The sequence below is a fragment of the Podarcis filfolensis genome (assembly GCF_964270895.1).
Source record: "Podarcis filfolensis genome assembly, chromosome: 13".
NCBI classification, from domain to species: domain Eukaryota; kingdom Metazoa; phylum Chordata; class Lepidosauria; order Squamata; family Lacertidae; genus Podarcis; species Podarcis filfolensis.
In genome coordinates, this window is record NC_139615.1 from 28,624,881 (window position 1) to 28,639,223 (window position 14,343).

General features: G+C 46.6%; 1 protein-coding gene across 6 annotated transcripts in view; it reads right to left on the reverse strand.

The window, feature by feature from the left end:
- The window catches only part of LOC310747734 (uncharacterized protein), a 47,213-nt gene that overhangs the window by 25,668 nt on the left and 7,202 nt on the right, over positions 1 to 14,343 (reverse strand). For 2 of the 6 annotated variants that reach the window (XM_083582722.1, XM_083582721.1), the window contains 2 exons: positions 13,048 to 13,618; positions 5,901 to 6,025 (listed from right to left, as the gene is read on the reverse strand). In XM_083582722.1, coding sequence (XP_083438848.1) covers positions 5,901 to 5,990 — 90 coding nt within the window. In that variant the 5' untranslated portion in view covers positions 5,991 to 6,025; positions 13,048 to 13,618. Of the gene's footprint in view, positions 1 to 5,900; positions 6,026 to 7,326; positions 9,055 to 13,047; positions 13,619 to 14,343 lie in introns of those variants that run through there. The other 4 variants (XM_083582720.1, XM_083582719.1, XM_083582723.1 and 1 more) reach the window with 2 other exon arrangements.

Consider the following 14,343-nt stretch of genomic DNA (forward strand, 5'->3'; position numbering starts at 1 on the left):
GGATGGGAAAAAGAAGAACCAGAAACTTAAACTATAAAGCCTCACAGTCTAGAAGGACAAAAGTACAAAGACACAGCACAGCTACAACTGGATAACAAAGCATTCACTCATACAAAGATTCGCTGTACAGATAATAAATATTTATAAAAATGAAAGTATTCTCCACCTGCGAGATCAATTATAGCTGAGAATAACCAATCCTGCAGTGGAAGATCTAGAGAGCCTATGGGGTAGAAAAAAGGCTCCCCATGGCAGAGGTTCAGTCCTCTCAGCATGTGAGGGGCTGTGGGAGCAGTGATGGCAATGAGAGGCAATGAGGGGGGCAGTGAGAGTGCTCCCCCCACTTTCCTATTCATGCAGCGTTAATAACATGGGATTGGGAGAGGAGAGAGACACCAGAACTGGGCCTAGGTAAAGGTAAAGGGACCCCTGACCATTAGGTCCAGTTGTGACCGATTCTGGGGTTGCGGCGCTCATCTCGCTTTATTGGCCGAGGGAGCCGGCGTACAGCTTCCAGGTCATGTGGCCAGCATGACTAAGCCACTTCTGGCAAACCAGAGCAGCGCACGAAAACGCCGTTTACCTTCCTGCTACCTTACCTATTTATCTACTTGCACTTGACGTGCTTTCAAACTGCTAGGTTGGCAGGAGCAGAGACCGAGCAACGGGAGCTCACCCCGTCACGGGGATTCGAACCGCCGACCTTCTGAATGGCAAGTCCTAAGCTCTGTGGTTTAACCCACAGCGCCACCCACATCCCTAGAACTGGGCTTATGCCTAACTAATATTAACCGCAAAGCAAGCAAAAAATTCCAAATCATAATCAATTTATCTGTATGACACCTTTTCACATACACACAATATTATGCTGAAAGTGACAATCAGGGCAAGGCATCACCAAACCAACAGATTGCAAGAATAATTTAATAATAGCAGCAATAATAGAACAGTAATTCTATAGCAAATGTAGCAGCATACAAAAATCCCAGTTCTAAAAACGTAGAAACATCACAGATGACACTAAAGGCTCAGTATCTTGTCAAACAAGCCTCACCAACTTAGGGAATGACCGACGATGCTCTTGCAGATGATCTCAGTGACTGGGATCAGGAACATGTGGTTTGATTATTCTGTATTTTTTAAATTTTTTTGCCTTGTTCTTGGTACTGTTTTGTATCACTTTCATAAAAATTCCATTTTTTTTTCTTTTACAAAAAAACCACACACACAAACCCTAAACCTCTACTGGGATATAACACAAGGGTTAAGGCAATCCCTGAGGTACCCTGGGCTTAAGTTGTTCAGGGCTTTGTAAATTAACACAAGAAGCTCAAACCTCTCTCAGTAGCAAGTGGGCAGCCCGGGCAGCTGTTTTAACAATGGTGTCACATGTTCTCAGGTGGAAGTTCCTGGTCTGGCCATTGTATTCTACATCAACTCTTGGGGGGCACCAGAAACTACCCATTTGGCAGGATAAAAAAAGGGCAGTGCTCAGAACCACCACCATCCAAAACAGGCAAAGCACCACACTTCCCCCAAACAAATAATCTAGAGCTAAAAAACCCCAGCAGGAAACATTTGTCGTCCCCCCCGCCTAAACAGGCAACGCCATCCCAACCAAGCAGCCCAAATAAAGGCAAAAACCTACACTTAAAAAAGTAATGTTTAAAAATTAGGAAGAGGAAGGGCACCTTCCAATGGAAGACACCATCAAACAGAGGAGCATCTCCTGTCAGCCTTTCAAAACAGAGGACTCTCCTCTGTAAAAGCAGGACACACAACGCTTGCTTGGGCTGGTCCCTTTCTAGCCATTTCCCTTTGGCCAATTAAGCCCTGTACATGTACTGAATCCAAGGATTTGTTGTGTCTGACAGGACCTTGGTTGCTGATAATGTGGAGAGAAAGGAACCAAGAGAGAAAAGCAAGCGATTGTGTGTCTCAGGGTGGGGGAGCTGGCCTTGGGACTTTGGTCTGCATCTCCCACATTGGGAGCATGCTCAGATGAGCAGCCGTCTGGCCTGAATTGCCATAAGCCTTTCATGCTGAGATGCCAAGGGGGTAGGGAGGCTGAAAGGCTGTGGGGCAGCAAGTGCACCTAACCTTCAGGGTGTGGGAGTGCAAAGGAGGACGGTGTACTTTACAGGGTGTGTGCGTGGAAACACAGCCACACGTATGTTCCTGTGCTGCCGCTCACAACCCCCTAGAACTCAAGAATTGCCTTGTTGGATTAGACCAAAGGTCCGTCTCATCTTGCATTCTCTTTGCAGGCAGATGCCTCTCTTGAAGCACTTTGGCTATGAGTACAACATGGTGGTTAAAGGATAACTGATCAGTCTGTTTATGTGCTGCGTTACAGGTGCGCAATGGGACGTGGGTGGCGCTGTGGGTTAAACCACAGAGACTAGGACTTGCTGATCAGAAGGTTGGCGGTTCGAATCCCCGTGATGGGGTGAGCTCCGGTTGCTTGGTCGCTGCTCCTGCCAACCTAGCAGTTTGAAAGCACGTCAAAGTGCAAGTAGGTACCGCTCCGGCAGGAAGGTAAACGGTGTTTCCGTGCGCTGCTCTGGTTTGCCAGAAGTGGCTTAGTCATGCTGGCCACATGACCCGGAAGCTGTACGCCAGCTCCCTCGGCCAATAAAGCGAGATGAGCGCCGCAACCCCAGAGTCAGCCACAACTGGACCTAATGGTCAGGAGTCCCTTTACCTTCACCTTAAAGGTGTGCATGTAAACATTCCCCATTTCCTCAGACTACCGGGTGGCAGGGCAGAGAGACCATAGCTCAGAGGTAAAACACATGCTTTGTATGAGAAGATCTCAGGTTCAATCACAGAATCATAGGACTTTAGAGTTGGAAGGGACCTGAGCATCATCTAGTCCAACAGCAGTAGGAATATGCAGTTGTCCCATACAGGGATAAAATCTGCCACCTTGGCGTTATCAGCACTACTCTCTAACCAACTGAGCTATCCAGTGCTGATTCAATTGCTGGTGATCTCCAGGTAAAGATGGTGAAAGACTTATTTCTGAAGCCCTGGACGGTTACTGCCAGTGTAGATCAAAGATGGGGAACCCTGACCTTCCAGATGTTGATGAATGACAATGCCCACCAGCCTCAGCAAACAGGGATGGTGGAAGTTGTAGTCAGCAACATCTGGACGGTCATAGGTTCCCCACACCAGGTATAGACCAAGGATGGGGAGCCTGTGGTCCTCCAGATGTTGTTAGACTACAGGTCCTCTCCCTGGGGGAGATAATACTCAGCCAGATGAATCAATGTCTTGCACAGTAAAGAGCAGAATCTCCATGTTACACTGCAGTGGGTTATTACTTTCCAGTTCCTTATTTCTATGCCAGTTCCGTCAGTGAACTTAACAGAGGAACTGTTTGATTGCTGTGTGTCCTTCATGTTTTCTTCATTGCTCACGGCCAAGGGCTCCCCTCCCCTTTTATAACTGAATGGAATGAGGAGGTGGTTGCTCCTACAGATTAATTATTACATACAGGATTGCAATCTTGTATATACGCCCCTTCTCAGGTAGTAATGAGACGACATGTGCTGAAAGCTGCAGCTTCACTCAAAGGCATGCAGCTTTCAGGTCACCGATCACTGAATAGTGTTCATGAATATACTTCTAAAATCTTTTCTGCTCAGGGAGTGAAGGACTTGCAAAAGATGAATCTTCTCTCTCTCTTTCCAACCCCCCACCCCCCATATATTCTCCCATTCTTGCAGGTGAAGTGTGAACATGAAGCATATCCATAATTATGGAACATTTAATATTGCACTAGACCAGTGGTGTCCAAACTTTTTGCAAAGAAGGCCAGATCTGATGAAGTGAAGGGCCGTGGGGGCTGACCGAAGGGCCAACCAATGTCGATTACCTTTTTTTTTAGGATTTTACCCCTAAAATTGGTGAGCTTTTTTTTTTTTTAGGATTGGAGAGTTGTTGAGGGTTTTTTAGGATTTTACCCCAACAAGTAAACTGCCACACGGGCTGGATTAGACCCCTGAAATGGACTTTGGACACTAGACAAATTCTTACACAAGTGTTTGAAAATGAAAAAGATAGGGTTGTTGGTCATGATTCTGGGTTGTTCTTTTAGCAAAAGCTTATTTGCGCCCTTCTGGAGGCCAGGACATATGCAGGGTGACCTCTCTGGGTACAATTTTGTTCTTATTTCCGCTACACACTCACCCACTCACTTGTGGGAATTCACACATCCAGATTCAAAAACAAACTTATTTCACACTCAAAGTCAGACACATCACCTCTGGCTAGTGCTATTGGCCTGAAAGTCCTGAGTTCAAATTGTGCTACAGACATGAACACACACACACCATACATTTAAAGCGCACCCACCCCAGGCCCTGGGAAGTGTTGTTTACCCCTCACAAGCTACAATTCCCTTCGCCCAGGGCTTTCCCCCCTATAAAAATGTTTACTCTCATTTTGACTCAAGAAAATCACCATTTTATAGTTCAAATCGGGAAAAATAAATACAATAAATGAACAAAAGTACAAAGATTCACAAAATGTTTAGGGGTATGTCTACCCCTGCATACCCCCAGAAAAAAGCATTGCCTGCGCCCTTAACAAACTACAGTTCCCAGGATTCCATGTGTGTGTGCACAGAGGACATACAACTTGATAACCATAGTCCTCTTCCGACAACCTATATTACAGGAGGGATGATAGTGGTGGCTAACTAAACAAAAGATTACGGAAATCACGCAAAACGGTATGAGTGATTTGAACACACTACATAAACGCAAAGTGTTATTTTGTAAAGCAATTTAAGGTGTTTCGGGATTTTTTTACCATCAACAGGTGTATAAATTTTACAATATAAAATAAATAATAAATTGCTCCTATTACTTGCCAGGGTTCAAAATCCCCACTCGGCCCTGAAGCTCACTGGGTGACCTTGGGCCAGTCACTGCCTCTCAGCCTAACCTACCTCACTGGGTTGTTGTGGGGATTAAATGAGGGGAGAATATTTTGTGGCACCTTGAGCTCCTTGGAATAAAAAAGGTGGGATAGAAACTCAATAAATAAAAGTAAAATAAAACAAATATGCATCCAATTACCAACACACGCCTTTGCAGCTGCGTTCTTCCTTAATAATGATTTTACACATCTGTCACAGGCATGTTGCCACACCGTCAAACCCTTGCTTTATTAGGAAGCTGTGAGAAACCCAGAAATCTAGGAGGTGAAAGCTTTATTCTGTATAGAAGTATAGTGATGGCTGGGGAATGCGTCGACCCTCTGCTTGCCACACTGCTCTTAAAGGCATAGGAGCCTTCTGAGATGAAAAAAAACCCAACCCTGCTCACTTGCATGAAGCAAAGGGTTACACCAGATCAGGGGTGGGGAGCCTGTGACCCTCTGGAAGCAGCCTTTCTCAACCTGTGGGTCCCCAGATGTTTTTGAACTACAACTCCCATCACCCCTAGCTAGCAAGGCCAGAGCTCAGGGATGATGGGAGTTGTAGTCCAACAACATCTGGGGACCCACAGGTTGAGAACCACTGCATAACTCTTGTCATTCTTAGCCACTGACTGAGGCTGATCTGAACTAGCGCCAGACAACATCTGGAGGGCCCGAGGTTTCTCGTGCTGTAGTGCAGGGACAGGGGACAGGGAACCTGTGGCTTGCCTGGATGTTGTTGGACTCCAATTCCCAGGCTCCCCATCCAGTACCTCCAGGGGTGTTGGGAGTTGTAGTACAGCAACATCTGGAGCGCCACAGATTCCCCATGCCTGCTGTACCAGTTTGATGGCCTACAAAGCTCCCTCCAGTTCTAGAGTTCGACTAAATTTGCTAGATGATTCACCACAAATTTGGGTGCTAGGCATGCCCTGGCCTTACCCAGCCATCCCACGGCAACTGCTTACCTGGTCTGGTGTTGTTGCTTCAGAGGAGACCGCCACCTCCTCTGTAAATGTCCCTGGTGTGTCCCAAAGGGTGGGGGTGCTCAGGACCATTTTCTCAGTGGGGTCTTCCACATCTGCTTCTGTGGCTGGGAAGGCAAAACAAAACCATGTTAGGGGCTACCACCACATCAGAGCATCCTAAATGTAAAAGGAAACCGCTCCGTTTCTGACGCTCATTTTCCAGAGCAGCGGAATCACGGAATCATAAGAGCTGGGAGGGATCACAAAGATCATCTAAGTCCAACCCCTTGCAATGCACCCAACATAGGACTCGAACCCAGGGCTCTGAGATTAAGAGTATCGTGCTCTACCAACTGAGCTATCAGGAAAGAAAAGCCAAAGTTAGGAAAATGCCATGTTTGTTTTATTTCTTATTGCTGCATCCAATTGTGAACAGCCCTGAGACCTACAGGTATATGGTGGCGTACAAATTTAGTAAGTAAGTAAAAGTAAGTACATCCAATTCTTCCTCCTCCCCCCCAATAATATTTATTATTTTTCATACATAAACATAACAAAAAGAAAAAAATTAACAATACTAAAAAAGAAGAAGAGAGAAATAGAAAAAAGAAAAAGAAAAAAGAATATGGAACATAAAAGAAAACAAACAATCACTACAATAACACTTAATTAATTAATTAAAATCCATCTTCATAAACATATTATTTGACTTCCTCAAATCCCTTCCATCTGAATTTCTTAGTAATTACATGTAGCAGTTTCCAATATCATTATTTCATAGAACCATATCACAGTCAAATCATATTTCCTAACTTTTCTTATCGTACGTTCTTCCTCCTTCTGCAATTCTTCCTCCTTCTGTGCTCAGGGCAGGGCTGACAACAACCTTGTGAGGTAGATCAGGCCAGAGACCAACCTGGCCAATACTGCTCTTGAAGCATCAGGGCTAAGCAGAAATTTGAACCCAAGTCTCCCCTGTCAGAGTTTAGCGTGCTATCCACCACACAGCACTCTCCCCAACTTTCTCCTGGCAAGGCTCCTGTAGCTCTCATAGCAGCAGAAAAGGCAGCAGTTCAACAGGCAGACCCCATGTGCACAGACGCTGTGCAACTTTTGGGAGCGAAAGCTGTGCATCTCATTGCATCTCCACGCAGGGAAAAGCAGCACCTGTTGAAATCCTGCCTACCACACAACTATATGGCGGTCGCTCGAACCCCAAACAGCTGCAGTCCGAATACCTCCCATTGCAAACTCCTAGTCCCTTTCCCCCACCTGTACCACCTTGCTCTATTTACAACCCAACCAAGCTAACACTTGACTCCAAGCCCTCTCTGCTCCAAACATCTGAGATTAACCTTTCTGGAGCCTCCTACATTTCTAACCCCTTCCCCGCATAGAAGAGCAATGGAAAGCCTTTTGCACCTACCTTTGGGGGTTGTTGGCATCATCACAGTTGTGGGTTCTTGGCGACCCCAAGACCACCAGTACTGAGCAGCAGTGAGGGGAGCCAGCCCTGCTAGCACCAGGACGATGCAGAGCCAGCGCAAAGACGGGGCTGCCCTGAGAGCGCCCATTGCAACTCTGCAGTTCTATGATTCTGCGATTCTGTCTGTGTCCTTCCCAGTGCTTCCCAAACTCAGGCACACTCTCCTCTCTCTCCCCAGACCAACCTTTGGCACTTCTGATCCAAGCTCTTATCTGCTTAGGATGCCCGCCCACCAGGCGCTCTCTGCCAATCAGCTGGCATCTCACATCACAGCACTGCTTGGTGCTGCTGAAGGCACCGCACAGAGCAATCGGTGGCCACAGATAGAAAGCCGTCTCCTTTTCTGGGGGAAAAGGCAGGCAAAACGTCAACAAGGGAACGTCAGCTCTCTCCACCAGCATGATGCCTAGGCTCTGCGTCCACAAAAGCAGTAACGGTTCTGAAACCAGTTGTTGGAAATAGCAGGAGGGTAGAGGGCTCTTGTGTTCAGTTGCTGCTCTTGAGTTTTAGTTATTTGTTGCACTTATATCCCACCTCTCCTCGTACCCACCCACCCACCCAGGGCCTACATGGTTCTCCCCCTCCTCATTTAATCCCTACAACAATCTGTAGAATCATAGAAGAATTGGAAGGGACCCTGACGAGCATCTAGCTGAACACCCTGCAAAGGAGGAATAGGCAGCTGTCCCATGCAGGGATCGAACCTGCAAGCCTGGCTTTATCAGCACCACGCTCTAACCAACTGAGCTATCCCGGCAGATGTCACACACAGGGGCCGATGTGCCTTTAAACACCAGTGCACCAGAAGCAGGAAAACATAGGGAAAAGCACACGTTTCCTACTAGTCCACCAGTGCTTAAGGCTTTGTGGACATTTGTGTTAGATGAGTTTCCACACATTGCATCAACTTTTGCCAACCCAGTGCCCTCCAGATGTACTGGACTACAACTTCCAGCAGCCCCACCCAGCAAAAGCTTATATTGCTGTATACCAGCTTGATATTTTATGAGAATGTGGTGTATAGATATAAAATAAATAAGAGTCCACAACATCTGGAGGGGGCCAGGATGGAGAAGGCTGCATTGCATGATTGCTATTTTTTAAAAAAAAACCTGAAATATCAATCATAGTTTGGCGTGCTGCTCTAAGTCATGGGTTTAATAAAACACAGAATTAAAGGGGAGCCTTAACTGCTTCCCTGGTACCTAGGTAGGTAAAAAGGTAAAGGACCCCTGGATGGTGAAGTCCAGTCAAAGGTGACTATGGGGTTGCAGCGCTCATCTTGCTTTCACGCCGAGGGAGCAGGCATTTGTCCACAGACAGCTTTCCGGGTCATGTGGCCAGCATGACTAAACCACTTCTGGTGCAATGGAACACTGTGACGGAAACCAGAGCACACAGAAACATTGTTTACCTTCCCACCACAGTGGTACCTATTTATCTACTTGCACTGGCATGCTTTTGAACAGCTGGGTTGGCAGGAGCTGGGACAGAGCAACAGGAGCTCACCCCAATGCGGGGATTCGAACCACAGACCTTCTGATCAGCAAACCCAAGAGGCTCAGTGGTTTAGACCACAGCGCCACCCGCATCCCTAGGAATCTGCCTTATACTAAGTCAGACCAATAGTCCATCCAGCTCACTACTGTCTACAGTACATCAGGCTTTCTCAAACCTCACCACTAGTCCTGGGAGTTGTAGTCCAAAAACAATTGGAGTCCAAAGTTTGGGAAAGCCAGAGAGAAAGCTCTCCGCGGTTTCAGGCAAGGCAAGGGTCTTTTCCAACCCTACTTGGAGAACCGGAATGAACTGGGGACCTATTGCATGCAAACCATGTATACTCCTTTCAGAGTGAAAATTCCAGTTCTAACTGTTCTTCATAAAGGACTGATATAACAGAGAGAAGGGTCACTCACATTAAAGGGTCTGTTTGAGGCTTGGGGGGAATCATGATGTGGATTTCTGTCTGACAAAAGTTCAAGGAGCAATGCAATATTTGGGGTTGGGGCAAGAGAAAAAGAAGCGATGTGGAATGGTATCAGTGATGGATGAATAGCAAGTTAGAACCAGGAAGGGGGTGGCCATCCATCATGGATGCTTTAGCTGAGTTTCCTGCATTGCAGGGGGTTGGACTAGATGTCCAGTGGTGCCCCTTCAAAATCTACAATTCTACAGTTCTAATATTTAGTCCCCCAAAAGTTCATCTCCCTGCCCTTTGCCTCTGTCAATGAGCATGTTACCCTACAGACTAAACACCATCCCAGTGGGTGATAAAGTTCTGATGCAGTGAGGGTGCCTGTTTGGGTTTTTTGCAAACAGCTCAAGGCTGCCTGACAAACTCTTCTGTCTTCTGAGAGGAAGGGCAGAGGAACTGGGGAAGAGTTCACTACAATAACTGTTTAAGGAAGAGCATATTTCTTTTGTGGAAGTTTCTTCAGTGCGTGGAAACACTGGCAGAGGAAGAGGGGGTGGGGGGGAGCGCACGGCCCTGGCAGCGCGATCCTGGTGGGGTTCCATTGCGGCTGCCCCCCCCCCGCGCTGGGCATCCTGCCCCCGCAGGTGGCGCCCCCCGCCCCCAGAACACGCGCCCCGTCCCCGGGATGCCTACCTGCTCTCCACCACTGCATGGCAAAAATATATCCCACCTCTCTCTTTCTCAAAAAACAAAATATTAAAAAGAGGAAAGAAAAACTAAAAATACCTGACACATTTATCATTCCAAAAATGTCCTAGCAAACATTATCTTGCTGCTGCCCACCTTCGTGAACATGGACTTCTGTTGATTAAATTCAGAGACCACAACTATGTATTCCATATTTTTATGCTCCAGTAAAACCTGAACTATTTAAAATTTTAAAAGATGATGCTGTTAAGGTGCTACACTCAATATGCCAGCAAGTTTGGAAAAGTCAGCAGTGGCCAGAGGATTGGAGAAGATCAGTCTGCATCCCAATCCCAAAGAAGAGCAGTGCCAAAGAATGCTCCAACTACCGCACAATTGCACTCATTTCACACGGTAGCAAGGTTATGCTTAAAATTCTACAAGGCAGGCTTAAGCAGTATGTGGACCGAGAACTCCCAGAAGTACAAGCTGGATTTTGAAGGGGCAGAGGAACCAGAGACCAAATTGCAAACATGTGCTGGATTATGGAGAAAGCTAGAGAGTTCCAGAAAAACATCTGCTTCATTGACTATGCAAAAGCCTTTAACTGTGTCAACCACAGCAAACTATGGCAAGTTCTTAAAGAAATGGGAGTGCCTGATCACCTCATCTGTCTCCTGAGAAATCTCTATGTGGGACAAGAAGCTACAGTTAGAACTGGATATGGAACAACTGATTGGTTCAAAATTGGGAAAGGAGTACGACAAGGCTGTATATTGTCTCCCTTCTTATTTCACTTATATGCAGAATTCATCATGCGAAAGGCTGGGCTGGATGAATCCCAAACCGGAATTAAGATTGCCGGAAGAAATATCAACAACCTCAGATATGCAGATGACACGACCTTGATGGCAGAAAGTGAGGAGGAATTAAAGAACCTTTTAATGAGGGTGAAAGAGGATAGCGCAAAATATGGTCTGAAGCTCAACATCAAAAAAACTGAGATCATGGCCACTGGTCCCATCACCTCCTGGCAAATAGAAGGGGAAGAAATGGAGGCAGTGAGAGATTTTACTTTCTTGGGCTCCATGATCACTGCAGATGGTGACAGGAGTCACAAAATTAAAAGACGCCTGCTTCTTGGGAGAAAAGCAATGACAAACCTAGACAGCATCTTAAAAAACAGAGACATCACATTGCCAACAAAGGTCTGTATAGTTAAAGCTATGGTTTTCCCAGTAGTGATGTATGGAAGTGAGAGCTGGACCATGAAGAAGGCTGATCGCTGAAGAATTGATGCGTTTGAATTATGGTGCTGGAGGAGACTCTTGAGAGTCCCATGGACTGCAAGAAGATCAAACGTATCCATTCTTCAGGAAATCAGCCCTGAGTGCTCACTGGAAGGACAGATCGTGAAGCTGAGGCTCCAATACTTTGGCCACCTCATGAGAAGAGAAGACTCCCTGGAAAAGACCCTGGTGTTGGGAAAGATTGAGGGCACAAGGAGAAGGGGACGACAGAGGACAAGATGGTTGGACAGTGTTCTCGAAGCTACGAACATGAGTTTGACCAAGCTGCGGGAGGCAGTGGAAGACAGGAGTGCCTGGTGTGCTCTGGTCCATGGGGTCACAAAGAGGTGGACACGACTAAACAACAACAACAAATACATGTTTATGGCAATCTCTTTTTTCTGTAAGGCATAATGCTTCTTCTTCATTTGTTAGCAGCTGAAAATAAATCCAGTGTTTTCTAGCATCTCTTTGAAACGTCTTAAGGAGGTCAAGGGAGGCATAATCCCAACATAGTGTTGTGATTTGGGGTGGGAAAGGGGGTAGGCTGTATGTTTGAGTTCCTGGACCCAACCGGGATACAACTGCAGAAATAGCCAGGCATGGTATGAGTCATTACGGTAACAAAGGAAGTGGCTCTGTGCTAGAGAACACATGGGTGGGTTCTTCTCCCTCAACTTTCTGGTAGTTAGAAAGACAAAAGGCAAGAGTGGAGGTGTGAGAGCTAGAAGCAGGAGGAAGCAAGCTGGGAAGCCAGAGAGACAGAGCCATCCCCGATCTCTGCTTGAATCCAAGGCACAGCAAGCTTATGTCCCCCAGTGCAATGTGAAATCTGCCTAGCACCTACGACAACCAGTCTCGCCTGATATCTCCCTCCTCCACTCCATTTTCAGAGTGTAGCAAAATGCAGACTTTGTGGCTTCAGCATCAAGCCAGCTTTCTTTCTCCCCACCCACCGCCCTCTGCTTAACATCCAGCCTGATGAAAAGTTCCACACCCACAGGCGTTTCATTAGGGATTTTAAAATGTCTTATATTTCAGTGAAGGAAAGACAACAACAAACAAGGCGAAGGAAGAGGCAAAGAGGCCAAAAGCACACAAAACAACCGCAAGAGCGGTCAAGAAGCCCAAACAGGAGCTTTTTCCTGCAGAGAAAGAGATCCCTGCCAAGCTGACGAGAGGAGGGCTGAGGGCAGGGTAATTCCTCTTCCTTTAATGCTCTAATGGACCAGTCTGCACTGCAGAAAAGAACCTCAACAGTCAGTGTGTGGGGGTTGTGAGTGGCAGACTCCTTGTGTCTTGCAGTTTGCTGGTTAACCTGCGGTCTGTCACTATTAACTTATCCACACCTCTCTGCTTTGGTGCCCTCAGGTGGACATCTGTGAAAATGCAGGAAACAGAAATGCAGAAAGTGTGTTTGTCCAATACCCAGAGGGGTCTAGCTCACCCCTGGGATATTCCCAGACCTCACCTTCTGCTCTGTCAGTCCATAGCACCCCTGAAGTGTATTAACTTGTTTTGAAGGAGAACTAGGAATCTTGGCGCACATTTAGATATCTCCGCTTAGAATAAATGCAATGCTTCACAGATTTCCAAAGCACGCTTACTTAAGTGAAACGGCAGTAAATGCTGCTGGAGAGATGGTGGAGAAAACCTCAAACTGAATCTGACTAAACACAGACTAAAGCACATTTTGGTACCCAATTTGTGAATATAACTGCTTTTCTGCCACCATTGCACTTGCTGCTTGGAGCGGTTTCCGTTTGTTACCTTCTGGCCTCCTGGAGAAGTCCTCTTTTGCCCGCTGTGAGACTCTTTCCGAATAAAATTGCTTGCACCCTGCCCTGATTTTACATTGAATGGAACACCAGTGGAGACATCATTCACATCTGCTTGTCCAACTTCTGTGGATATTTTTTTCTCCATTTGTGAGGCCTGCAGATGTGGTCAGAATTCTTTAGAAGTATACAGCTGACCATCTGTGTGCACTTGACCCTTGTCCATTCTGGCTGCTTAAAGTAGCCAGAGAAAGTCTGGCCAACTGGACTGAAAATAATATTAACACTCCCTTGTGGGAGGGAGTGGTCCCTTTAAAGCATGTTGTTGCATCTAGTCATTTTATAATCTTCTGTGCTTGCGCAAAGTGCTTGCTTGACTCAGCTCTGGGAATCTCCGGATGAAAACAGTTATCTGGAACTCTTTTTTAGCATCGCTTCCTATCTGGTTGCAGGATTCAAAACCACCATGCCTCTGGTGCACAGATGTTAGCCCAGCCCGGCTGGCTTCCTTTTCATTTGGATGCTGTTTCTGAAGCTTGCAGTCAACCTGCTGCATTCTCGGCCTGCCAAAAGAGTCTATTGTTAATTTTTCTCTAACACATTTCTGTGTTAGGCTATTGCAATACATAATTTCTAATGCTGAGGGATGCGTTTCAGCCACAGGAAGTCTTTTTGTCATCCTACATGGTTCTGTCTACTGTATGTATCTCAAGGAGACATACATAGTTCTCCCCCCCTCCCCATTTATCCTCACAGCAACCCAGTGAGGTAGGCTAGGCTGAGAGTGAGTGATTGGCCCAAGGTTACCCATTGAGCTTCATGGGCAAGTGGGAATTTGAGCCCTGTTCTCCCAAGTCCGAGTGCAACCCGCTAACCACTACAGCACACTGACTCTTACATTTCGTTATATTAGGAATAACTGAATGGAAACCTTTTAAGTAACACAGACTCTGGAATATGAATGGCTTACTGGACTGAGATGCTTTATGACTTTTAAGCTTTTGGACTGCATAACTCAGGCATCTGCAACGTGTGACCCATGGGCTGGATCCGGCCCATGAAGACCGTTTTACCGGCCCACAAGCTGCCCCTGAACCAAGCCGCCCGTTCAGCAAGTTCCCCGCATGCTGTGCTAAACCGGCGCAGTACAGCGCGGGGACTTGCCAAGCGGCACCGGAAATCGCATCTGCGCACACGCAGATATCAGAAATCGCTTCTGCAGGTGTGATTTTTGGCGTCTGGGAATGCACAGAAGCGATTTCCGGCACTGCGGACATGCACAGACGCG